This window comes from Pagrus major, chromosome 12, assembly GCF_040436345.1.
Source record: "Pagrus major chromosome 12, Pma_NU_1.0".
In the NCBI taxonomy this organism is placed as follows: Eukaryota; Metazoa; Chordata; class Actinopteri; order Spariformes; family Sparidae; genus Pagrus; species Pagrus major.
The window spans coordinates 24,236,151-24,248,188 of record NC_133226.1 but is presented as its reverse complement, the minus strand read 5'-3'; the positions used below and the strand labels follow the sequence as shown (position 1 = coordinate 24,248,188).

General features: G+C 43.4%; 1 protein-coding gene across 4 annotated transcripts in view; it reads left to right on the top strand.

Moving 5' to 3' along the window:
- dab2ipb (DAB2 interacting protein b) overlaps positions 1 to 11,810 on the top strand; it is a 154,076-nt gene extending 142,266 nt beyond the window's left edge. For all 4 annotated transcript variants that reach the window (XM_073477930.1, XM_073477929.1, XM_073477927.1 and 1 more), the window contains 4 exons: positions 1,459 to 1,596; positions 6,145 to 6,347; positions 6,428 to 6,515; positions 7,476 to 11,810. In XM_073477930.1, coding sequence (XP_073334031.1) covers positions 1,459 to 1,596; positions 6,145 to 6,347; positions 6,428 to 6,515; positions 7,476 to 7,643 — 597 coding nt within the window. In that variant the 3' untranslated portion in view covers positions 7,644 to 11,810. The remainder of the gene's footprint in view (positions 1 to 1,458; positions 1,597 to 6,144; positions 6,348 to 6,427; positions 6,516 to 7,475) is intronic.
- The last annotated feature ends 228 nt before the right edge of the window (positions 11,811 to 12,038 follow it).

The following is a 12,038-nucleotide window of genomic DNA, read 5'->3' as shown; positions in this document are numbered from 1 at the left end:
GCTCTCGCTGATTGGTAACATCGGTCGGCCATTGCACCAGTTTTTAGTCAGGACTGAAATATTTCAACAACTTTTGGATGGATTGTCATACAATTTTACACTTGAATGGTCCCCAGAGGATGAATTTCAACTTTTGTGATCCGCTGTACTTTTTTTCTATCCCCACCAGCAGATCAGAGTCAGAGGATGAATTGTTCTGACATTTGTGGTTTTGAGTGAAATGCCTAGACGACTTTTTTGTTTTTGTGTTTTTTTACATTTGTGTTCAATAACCTTCAGGATCTAACCTCAGCATTGGGTTAAAAATTGTAATTTGGCAAATACCCATCAGCCTGAGCTGTACTTTGTGTTGACTGTTAATTAGCAAATGTTAGCACGCTGCATGCTAAACAAAAAATGGTTAAGGCGGTTACCAATATAACCGTGATCCATGGAGAGGGAAGGTTGTTTTTGATTCTACAAACACGACATTTTTAAATTCTGCATCATAATGGCTTCACGTTTCTTACCCAGGGTTCCCTCCTCCCCCAACCGAAGCTTTGAATATTCGCTACCGAAGCTCTGGAGCCCAAAAAATTTAGCCCCCTATAATTTACCATAAATTTGCGGATGGTGCATTTAAGGCTGGTGGGAAAGTTGCCACACACAGTAGACCACTGTAAAACTTTCAAGAACACGTTTTGTTTTGTTTTGTTTTTTTATTAACTTCTCAACATCTGTAGAAGATTTCATGTCATGTTTAGGTCACGTTTGCTTGCTACTTGACGTTAGCGTCTTAAATGAGTTGTTACTTGTTGAAATGAACTTTCTCTAACAAGTTAAAAAGATACTGAAGCCAACAGTGGAGTAACGTTATGATACATTTCCCTGTACACCGATCCAGAACTTCCTTTCTTTTCTTCTTTTATTCGGTTTTATCCGTTTGCAGATATTCAGATTCAGATGTTTCAGCCTTTTTCAAAAATATCCTCAATGCAAATGAGAGTGTTGGACTATAAAAACATCCTACGTTTCCTCTCTCATGTACTGCGAACAGCCCACGGCCACTCGCTCTACTCATCTGTCCATCAGATAACTGGCAGATATAAAAAAAAACACACACACACGCAAACCGTAACTGCTGGTGTATGCCTCCAGGTTGATTTCGAGTATTTACCATGTCGCAGCTAGGATTACCGCGTAGGCGTGCACACTCACACATGTTAAAATCAGCGCTGCGGAGTGTGTGCGTGAGCTTGAGGACGAGGAGTGTGTCTCCATTCCACCTGCTGCTTTCAATCCAGATGAGTTGGTGCATTTCAAGCTTTTTTCTGTTGTTTCTGTGCTGTTATTGCAAAAACCTGCCTCCCCCTTCCCCTCCCTGTCACTTTGCACTCCGCTCATGTGTGTGTGTGTGTGTGTGTGTGTGTGTGTGTGTGTTCGTGTGTGTGTGTTCGTGTGTTGTGTTGGTTTTACTAGGCCCCCTCCCCAGTGAACCCCAGTGCGCTGGACCGCACAGCAGCCTGGCTATTGAATATGAATGTGCAGTATTTAGACCATGAGGGGATGGAGCCCGAGTCACTGAGAAACAGAGAGGATCTGACTCAGGTGGAGAAGGTAACCAGCCTCCTCATCCAACCTTTGACCTTTTACCAACCACTCCTTTCACAAACCCACCTCGACCTTCAGCCCTGATACTCCCACTAAACTATCCTTCCTTTCTTTACCTCTCATTAGTCCCCACATTCACCTCCCCCTTCTTAAAAACACCCCTTCTTCACTTAACGATGTGCTATATTTATTCCCACTTTGCCCTTGCCTTTCCTTTAAGCCTGAGGTCCCCGAGACATACCCGAGTTGCCACTCAATGCCATAATATGCGCATTTATAACATAAAATTAAGGTAGGTAGGATATATCGTGCATCAGCCTGGCTCTGCATGTGACCCCATAATACCTCAATCTCCCATTTTCCTGAAATTGGCTTTTCAGTGATGCTCAGGCTGTTTTTTTTCTGGGATTTTGCCATTTTCACAGCCAGCAGTGAAGCTCGGCCGTGGCCATCAACCGCAGGAAAGTCATAGCAACAGCAATAATGGCAGCCAGTAGTTATTACAGCCACAGTAATTGTGAGGCTAAATATAGCAGAAATATCAGCTCGGCTGTCAGCAGGTGCCAGAACTGAATATCAGAACAACAGGGATTATTTTCATTTTTCATTCATGATGATTTTTTTTTTTTTTGGATCAATCGTTTTTTGTCTAGAAAAGGCCAAAAAGAAAAATTGTGGAAAATATTCGTCATTGTTTCCCACAGCTGGAGGAGATGAATTCATCCAAAACCCAAAGATATTCACGTTATTATCATATATGACATGAAAAGCATCAGAGTCTCATGACTGGAAAGCTGAAATATTAGGAAAAGTGACTGTATGCAGCTTAGTTTTCTGACGAGCGATTAACAAAAGTGAGGACTGATCCGATCCAGCGTCCTTGATCGAGTGCCGATACAGACGTAGCTCGCACATCTGATATCAGATTGCATAGTCTCAGGTTGTTTTATGGATTAGTGTGTAATAATGCTAATTTAAAGGTGCAGTATATAACATTTTCAGCAGAATGTAAAGAAATAACAGTTTTGACATTATGATGTTGATATATTGTGTTGCAGAGATATCTAGTGAAGTTAACATGCTAAGCAGCTAGCCCCGGTCCATCCCGGTCCACAGCTGCGAGCTCCCAGCCCCGACCACTAGCTGCACTTCTATCTTAGCCAAATAGCAGTAGTTAGCGGTTACTCTGCTCCCTTTTAAGCCCATAGCCAAAACTTTATAGCACAAATTAATCGGTTAATTATTAATAAAACAGGAAAACAAAGACGTCTAGCAGTTCTGGTATTTGTTGTCGACACAGGCGGCGCTCGCACTGGGACCATGAATCGTATTCAGTGTAGAAATGAAGAATAACTTCTCGATATTTATCCTGCGATGAGACTTCGTTGCAGTTCAAACCTTCCTCGTCCCTCCACACACACACCTCCCTCCTTCTCACCATCTTTGGACTGAAACTCAATAGCCCGGTGTGTGTATGTATGTGTGCGTGTATGCATACGCGGTACATCCACACAGGCATGTTGGTGCTTGTGTGCGTTTGCATCTTATGTGAAAGACGGAGACAGAACGAGCCTCTTTTTTTTTTTTTCTTTTCCAGCTGCTTCCTCCGCTGCCTACGTTCCTGCTTCTCTTCACAGCAACCTTTACAACTCATTCACCCTCAGCTTCGCTTCCACGCTTTGATTGGCTGCCACATTCTTCCTCATGTTTTTTTTTTTTTCATCCATAATGAATACAAACCTGTCATCCTAACATAGCGTATACTTTATGGAAGCCAGGCAGCCCAGGCAAAGGGAGAGAGCAACCAAAGAAGGCAATAACTTCTTCGGTCCTAACAAAGAAGCCGCAGCCGCCTTAAAATAGCATCGCGGCAACAAGAGAAGGATTGGAAAACAGTACATCTTCCACAGCAGCTTAGACACAGGCTGCAGCTAATGGCCCGTACAGACTTAACAATACAAGCCCCTACAGTAGCCATTTTAAGCTTGCACACCATTTGCATATACCGTATACACTCTGTGATCTATAACAAATTAGGTCGTCCGTTTAGAAAAACCTTGGAGACCAGGAAACAGGATGTGCAGCTTTCTATATTTGGAGTTTAATGTATTGTTTTTTCTTTTAACAATCCTTCCAGCCCCGACCTCCATTTTGATTCAGCTGCGTCCTGTGAAAGAGTTCAGCGTCGGTCTGGTTTTAAAAAAAAATACAGTCAGATGTTGAATGAGGACAACAGGTGCAGAGATGCATCTGTTCAGACCACCCTCTGTTTTCTCTTTTGTCCCGCTCTGTGTTATTAATATTCAGATGTGTTAATTGTATTCTTCAAGTTAATTGAATTTCAAATGCATCCAATCAAAGAACGGCAACAAAAGTACAACACTGAGAGGAAACACCGTCTGTTCTGGATCAATTAAAGTCACACACGAATAAAAACACAGCGTCAGGGACCAAAATATAAATATTTCAATAGTCGATCGAACGTGTTGATGTGAGATTTATTCTCAGGTTTCAATGCAGCAGCTAAATAAATAAGAGAGAAAAGAGAGTTTATTTCTCTCTTTGTTTTTGAGAGAAAAAACATTGACAGCTTCTACAGCAGTTGGATTTCCTCTGAGTTGACCTGTGTCCTGTGTTTCAGAGAGACAGAGTGGGTGAAGGCGAGAGCGGAGAGCGCAGAGGCAGGGGTCAGCAGTAAGGTTAAACCACGGGCCAGACTTGCTCCTGTGGGGGGGAGTGAAAACACTGACCTCTGGTTTTTTTTAACAGTTTTTGGTGGTTTGTGTCTTTCGTTTCCTGTAAGAAGAAATTTGAGGCAGGAATTAAAGACGGTTTTGTTTCTAGGACGCAGGATCAGATGTGAAGTTATATTTATCTGGGTTTTATGAAGTCGATTTTGTAAAAAGAAATCGTTTCCTGATAAAAATCGTTTTAATATGAGCCATAAAAGGGCGATTTTTTTTCGTCAAATGGCCAGATATTTCTACTGGATAGCCAGATTTTTGCCCCACGGGCCTCCATTTGCCGAACCAATAGCATTGTGGGAAAAGACATCGCGGGCACAGAGTTGGATGTATTGTCTGACTTAGGAACAGGACAAAGGCAGTTACAGATACAGTAGATGTCATTGACTCTCGGGGGATCTGGTGTCAAGAGCAGACGGATATTAGAGATAGAGAGAGGAGCAGGGAGAGGGTAGAGGAGCCGATAAGATGAATCTATTCGAGGTCGCTGGTCTCTCCTGGGAAGAGGGGAGGGGGATGATGGGAAAAGTGTCCCGGTGGAAGGCGGGAGAGTGACGTGTGAAGATATTCAGAGCGTTGACAGGGAAAGATAAACGATCCGAGCAGCATGTGTAACTGGATCGGATTATTTAAACGCTCTGATAGCTTCAGTGTTCTCGATTAGTGATTGCTGATAAAATTAGCTGAGTCGTGTTCAGATGTAAGATATTAAAATACAGTAGCGAAGGTCGACTCTCTTCGGCTTAACTTAGCAGGTGCTGTGGACGCTGAAGTGGTGCTGCTTCAGTCGCCACCAGCATGCCGCGCTCAGTCCACCTTTCAACTGGGCTCCTTTATCTTCCCATCTCAGTTTTCAGCAGGCTGAAACAAAAACATTACAGGAAAGACTAAACTAATCTTAAACTACAAATGTTTTAATTGGAAATTCTGCAGTGTTTTATGAGTAATATATGTTTTTAAATGAACCCATTTCATTTTCAGCTCACGTCACCAGCGGTACAGTCCGAGGACGAGCACGTTAGCATTCTGCAGTTAGCTTTTAGCTCAAAGCACGGCCTCACAGAGCTCCTAGGTTTGCTGTAGGCTCTTAATCTCGTGTCCTCGTCTGTGCTTTCGCTCTCGCTGGTTTTCCCAGTGACACGCTGACTGACCACAGCATCCCCTCGCTGCTAAAAGAAATGTGCTTCTTTTTATCCAGAAGAGATTTGATTCCTCCGTTCGCTCCCCCCCCCCTCCTTCGCCCCGAAGTAAACTCTTTCAAAAGCCTCCCGAAGGTCTGGCCGAGAGGTCAGGGAGAGATTTTCAGGGCTTATTTCACAGACTCGACTCGTACTCCACTGGTCTGCATCCCTCCCTTCTCACCTCCTCTTTGTCTTTATCGATCCTAAACTTCCTTCCTTTTTCTTTTTCTTCTCTTGTTATTTCTTTGCCAGTTTAACCTCGCAGCAGGCCACTGGTTTTCGAAGCCGAACCAGAGGTCTGACTGTGGAAGTTTTTGGGGTTTTACAAAAGATTTGTGAGACAGTTTTTGCAGGGCAGCGATACAGAGTGCAATACTGAAAACGGCTCGTAAATGAAGCGTGTAGTTCCCCGAGTGAGGCAGTCTTTGTCTTTCTAGACAGAAATCATTGCTAGGTAAAACATAATCTCAGGCCTGATTGAGAGATTTTTGTTCTTGTCATTTATGGTAATGAAGAAGGGGGGCCCTGCTGATAGGGGTTGATGATGACGATGATGATGATAATCATGGCGATAATGACGGCGGCGATGGCGAGGAAACTCATCCCTCTGCTTTCTTTTCTTTGTTCAGTACCAGCAGGAGATCGCCGTGCTGCAGGAGAAGCTGCGGGCGTCGGTGCAGAAGCTCGAGGAGTACGAGGCCCGGCTGAAGGGTCAGGACGAGCAGGCCCAGAAGGTGCTGATGGAGTACCAGGCCAGGCTGGAGGAGTCGGAGGAGCGCCTGCGCCGACAGCAGGACGACAAGGACCTCCAGATGAAGGGCATCATCAGCAGGTAGGACGACGAAGAGCCACGACGGCGTCGACGTGAAGCTTCTCGCTCAGGATTTTACTCACATGTCATTTTTCTTCCAGGTTAATGTCGGTGGAAGAGGAGCTGAAGAAGGATCACTCAGACATGCAGGCGGTGGTGGACTCCAAACAGAAGATCATCGACGCACAGGTCCGTTTTCCTGTTTTCGCAGCACGCTGACTGGTTCTGTAGATACTTTCTGTCAAGCGCGGTTGAGATTTGTATGTGCCGTCACTTGTGTCCTTCTGCTCGGAGAAACAAAGGGTCACCGAAATACAAAGAGATGTTTAATTCATAGCCGTCTCAGCTGTGGCACTGACAAGCTCGAGCGGCTGAGCAGAATTCCTCGGCGCCCTCCCACTCGCTCCCTTATGAGACGTACATTTACAAATGTCTTATCTGGTTTTGTGTCAACATGTAGCTCCTCTGTAGTCCGTGTGGTTTCCATTCACATAAAACAAATAAGTGTTGCTGCGATGAATTCTCAACGTTGATTGGAATATAATTATAAATTAAGCCAGAAAGGATTAAACACCGCCGGAGTGTTTGTTACAGAAGCGTTTCCTCTATACATTATTTGCATGCAGACACACACGCACGATTATAATGCTCATCTCTGGAGATTAATGTCAAAGAGATTTCTTTTTATTCTGTGCAACATGACATTTACACAAACCCAGACACGGACACGCACAGGTGATTAATCTCCTTCACGCCTACAGTAATGAGACTTTGCGTCTGCAAACAAACACGCGGCAGAACGGCAATAAGTCGTCGCCGCTCGGCAAACAGGCGGAGACAGAACGAAAACAACAGAAAAAAGCTCATTATGAAGACGGGGAGGGAAGTTTGCTTCTGTGGCTCAGCCGGCTTCACTTCAGACGATTAACACGGCGAGCCTCGTGCAGGTGTGGGAGGGCGTTTGCAATCGTATTTTGAACGTAACTTGCCCAACACTGTTAATAAATGATAAATTAATTGTTAATTAAACTTCAGGTGATCGTTATGTCACTGTTACAGACCATTTCCTAAGCAGTTGTACAGGTCTTTATAATGCTACAGCTGATACAGATGCAGTACGTTCCTCTGACTGTACTCATGTGTTTGCAGGAGAAGCGTATAGCGTCGCTGGACGCAGCCAACGCCCGTCTGATGAGCGCTCTGACCCAGCTGAAGGAGCGCTACAGCATGCAGACCCGCAACGGCATCTCCCCCACCAACCCCACCAAACTGCAGATTACTGAAAACGGAGAGTTTAGGAACAGCAGCAACTGTTAGACGGACTGATATCTGGCCTGGAGTGAGTGTTTGAGTGCCTGCGTTGTGTACAGATATTCAAATGAGAGGACGTCTACATGCATGGATGCATGCCTGTTTGAAAGACTTTGCGAGGTTTGCGCGCGCGTGTTGTTTTTTTTAAAAAGCGGACTGCTGGAAGACATTTTGGACGCCGACGTAGGAGTGAGGTCATCGTCCGGGAGAGGCGGAGGGATCGCCAGACGGCCTTCGTCGAACGAGGGTGACGGCTCAGAGGAGGCGGGGCAGAGCTTGTACATATGAAACTCAAAAGCTGTCCATCAAAGTCCGACGCTTTCGCCAGCGGACACGCAGCCGCCGGGACGATTCAAGACCCCGCCTGGGACGAACCACTATATAACCACACACAGTGACGACCGCCGAGACACGGTCACCCCTAACAAACCCTCCTCCTCCTCCTCTCTACCTTTTATCTTCCTCCCTCTCGACGGAAACCAAGCGGACCCACTTAAAAGCAAACAACAGGCGTCGAGGATTATCACTGTAGTCGTCCCGAGAGGATTCCTTTCTAGTGCTTTATTTAAAAAGTCATTTATAAAAGAACCAAATAGGAGCTTAACAAAAAAAAACAGAAAATAGATATTTTTAGTCCAAAACAAATCTTCTTTACGTCCCTTCTTTTACTCCTCGGGTGTGTTCCTGAGCGGACCCCGCCTGCCCCGCCCCGCCATCCCTACGTAGTGCACTTTGTTGAGAAGCTATTGGTACATGAAACGCCTTAAAGTAAAGGAACACACCTGGACGTTCTCCCACAGCTCCCCCCCCCCCCCTCTATTTCTGCAAAAAAAAGAAAGGCACAACTTATACTGTGGATTTGTAAAGGATACAAAAGTAAACATTGTACACACGTTAAAAAAAAAGATGTATTATGAACACTAAAAGTAAATCTATGTGATACTATATTAATGAGATTTAATATAGATGTATGCATTTTGTTTCCTTCTTATAGAGTATACACACATATCTATATCTATATTTGATAATCTCAAATATAAAGAAGCAGCCCTTTATTTAGGAGTTTTATTTTTCTTCTCTCGACGATGAAAGACTGTAAAGTGTGTAGCTTTGCTTTTCGAGGCGCTGGAGGCAGGAGACCACACGGAGCGGCAGCGATCGGCACGTCGCCGCCTCGAACTCTCCACGACGCTCCGCCCTTTAGAGAGAAACGTCGCCGCTCTCCTTCTTCTTCTTCTCCTCTCGGCCTCGGCTCAGCTGTCGGCTCTTTCTCCTGGTGCTCGTCATCGCTCTCAGATTTCTTTTTTTTAGATTCTGGTTTCGACCCCCCGCCCCCACCCCGTGTGGTCTCCTCGCTCTGGTAGCACAAGAGCTCTTGAGAAGACGCGTTTTTTTCAAAGACGCGCTCGCTCATACTATACACTGGACTTGGTGAGCCGTTGCGATAAACGGCCTCCTTTTACGTTACGACATTTTCTCTCTAACTGCTTTGTTTGTCAGTGGTAATGAAGTATGCTGCATCCAAACTGTGACTCTGTTTTTAATCCTAGTGGCTTCATCTCCCTCCTCGTTTTTCTTACTCGCCTCTTCATCATCCCTTCTTCTTCTTCTTCTTCTTCTTCTTCTGAATGTGAAGATGCTAGCCGGCTCGGGTTCGGTCCTTCTTAATCTCTCCTGGCATCGCTCTCATCGCTCCGTACCACCTCGGCATCTGTATTTTGTATATTTTTGTATTGGTTTTTTTTTTTTCTTACCTTGTAACAGACTGTATACATCCAAGCGCGAGGCTCTGCATGCTTCATCCTCGCTCTCGGGAGCCGACGGTAGCGTCAGTGTCACCATTTTTTTTTGTTTTGTTTTGTTGCCAAACCTGAAGGCGATGATGATAACGATGAATGGCTTTGCTGCAGATATATATACAGTGAATATATGATAACTGAGTGTATCAAGAGGCTGGACAGCCTGGGAAAGTGTAAATAAAATGCTCACACTATTTTTACCTAATGTTAACAGAGCTTTTTGTAAATGTATCTCGTGCTCAAACTCTGCTGTATCATTATGGATATTGTAAATACAGAATAGCTCAGTCGGTCATCTGTCCTCATCGGGTAGAACTATACGATTAAATTAACCCGTCAGTGTTCTCCCTGTTTAAAAAGCTATTGTTTTTTGTATTTAGAGTGTTAATATCACTAGCCAAAAAAAGCTGAAAAAGTAGGAGTAGTTGGACTCTTGGGGAAGCGGCGGGGGATGCCTCCTTGGTTTCAGGCCAAGCCGAGTCCAGTCTCGATGAGATTCACAAGCACAATCCTGTATTTCTCATCAGTCTAGCTCTTTGCACTTTTTACGTTCGGTGGTTGGTGTTTTTATAATTAGCTTTTCTTTTTTCTTTCTTTTTTTTAGCACAGCACCCGTTTAAGGTGTTAAAAAACGTGGCAAAGTTCAAAACCGAAGAAAGGGATTTTTGCTATAGCTCATTCTCAAATTGTTATATCAGATAAACAGAACTATTTAGCTTCTTTTCCTAGTTGAATATAAAGGAATAACCTCGAACTGAGGAATCCTCTGGTTGCAAAAAAAATCTGAAAAATAGGGCTTTTCTCTTCATTGTATCCGACCAGGCATTCAGGCCTGAGAATATATTCTCTAACTGCAGAAACTAAAGCAAGACTATGTCGACAGTTCGATACATTCAGAGGTTTTACTGCTGATTTACAGCCGTAACGCGGTCTGTTGTGGTGGCTAAGTTGCTTACACTTCTCCACTTTTGCTGTTGTTACATTAGCGTAGCATTTCAGCTAAACGGTAAACTACTGTTAAGCTAAATGGTAAACTAGCCTACCGTTTACACAAGCTAAGAGTCGGAAAGTTGGATGATAATGTTACGTAATAACGTTGGTGCTTACGTTTAGCTAATCTAAAGTCAATTGAAGGTAACTGACTTTGTGACTCTCCGCCACCTGAGCTACGATAGCTTAGCATTTTGGTGGCCAAGTTTAGCTAATGTTAGCCGAATTTAGATATATCTAGACACTTTGTAAGGCTCATTACTGATCATTTCACCAACTTTATGACGAGCTAAATGCTAAACTACTGTTAAGCTAAATGGTAAACTACTGTTTAGCATTTACACTAGCTAAAAGAGTTGGACATTTTGATGCTAATGTCACAGCCTTACTCGGTCTGTTATGATGACTAGCTTTTGGTAGCCAAGGCTAACTAATGTTAGCATATTTTAGACACATCTTCCTGTTTACTGTAAGGCACATTAGTGAGTAATTTCACTCACTTAATGACTAGCTAAATGCTAAACTACTGTCTAACTAAGTGGTGTACTATATTTTAGTATTTACACTAGCTTAAACAGTTTTTTTTTAAACAGCTTATTCATTTCACTGACTTTCCGACTAGCTAAATGCTAAAGTACTGTTTAGCATTTATACTAGCAAAAGCAGTTGGGTTTTTGATGCTAACATTAGCTTTTGGTTAGCGAATTTTAGATACATCTTATCACTGAATCAGTTCACTCAGTGACTCTATGACTCTCCATACTTACATACTTGTGCTACTGTTACAGTAGCTTAGCATTTTAAGCTAAATGCTAAACTATTGATAAGCTAAATTGTGAACTATGGTGCAGCATCGAGCAAAAAAACCCATTAGTTTAGCATTTAGCAGTGGCCGTTGTTCAACAAAAAGTGTCATAGTCTTGCTTTAAACTGCGATGCACAATAATAAAAGTTAACTGAGGTGAAGCTGTCATGTACGCCGCCTCAGTACATCTGAAAATTAAAGTAGAAGATGCACTCTAATGTTTCTAATTTGACTTTCCAGCTGAGTTCATTTACCCCGTTCATGTTCCCACCTCAGTTCTATTACGAGTCAGAGAACCACGAGCTCACTCCTCACAGTTCAGCCAGTCCGACAAAAGATCAATCAAAAATATAAAGCTATAAATAAAGTAAAAAGATGTTGTATGTTTTCTATTATCTTGTAGAAAATACTTTTGTAAGTATGTTGAAAGTATAAAGTATTTGCTGGATTCTGCTTCCTTTGACGACAGTGACAAAACAATAATGTACAGAGGAATTTGTGTTGACAAAATGTGGCTGTGCAATTTATGTACATTTGCAACTAGACCTATTAAAGTTTTATTTAGCTATTTTAAAAAACTCTCCTTCTCCTGTGTCTTGTTTCTCCGGTCGCGCTGCTTCGTATTGTTCTCTGTGACGCTTTTGTTATTATGAAATGTAGATGAGGCTTAATTTGAGCGCATGCGAGATGAATCACATGTTCATTAAATACTCAAGCAGGCCTAGATAGATGACAAGCAGCTAGAGAGAACATATGCTCAGACTCGAGGTCCAAAGGCGGAGTGGAGGGTATGATGGAGGGATGTGA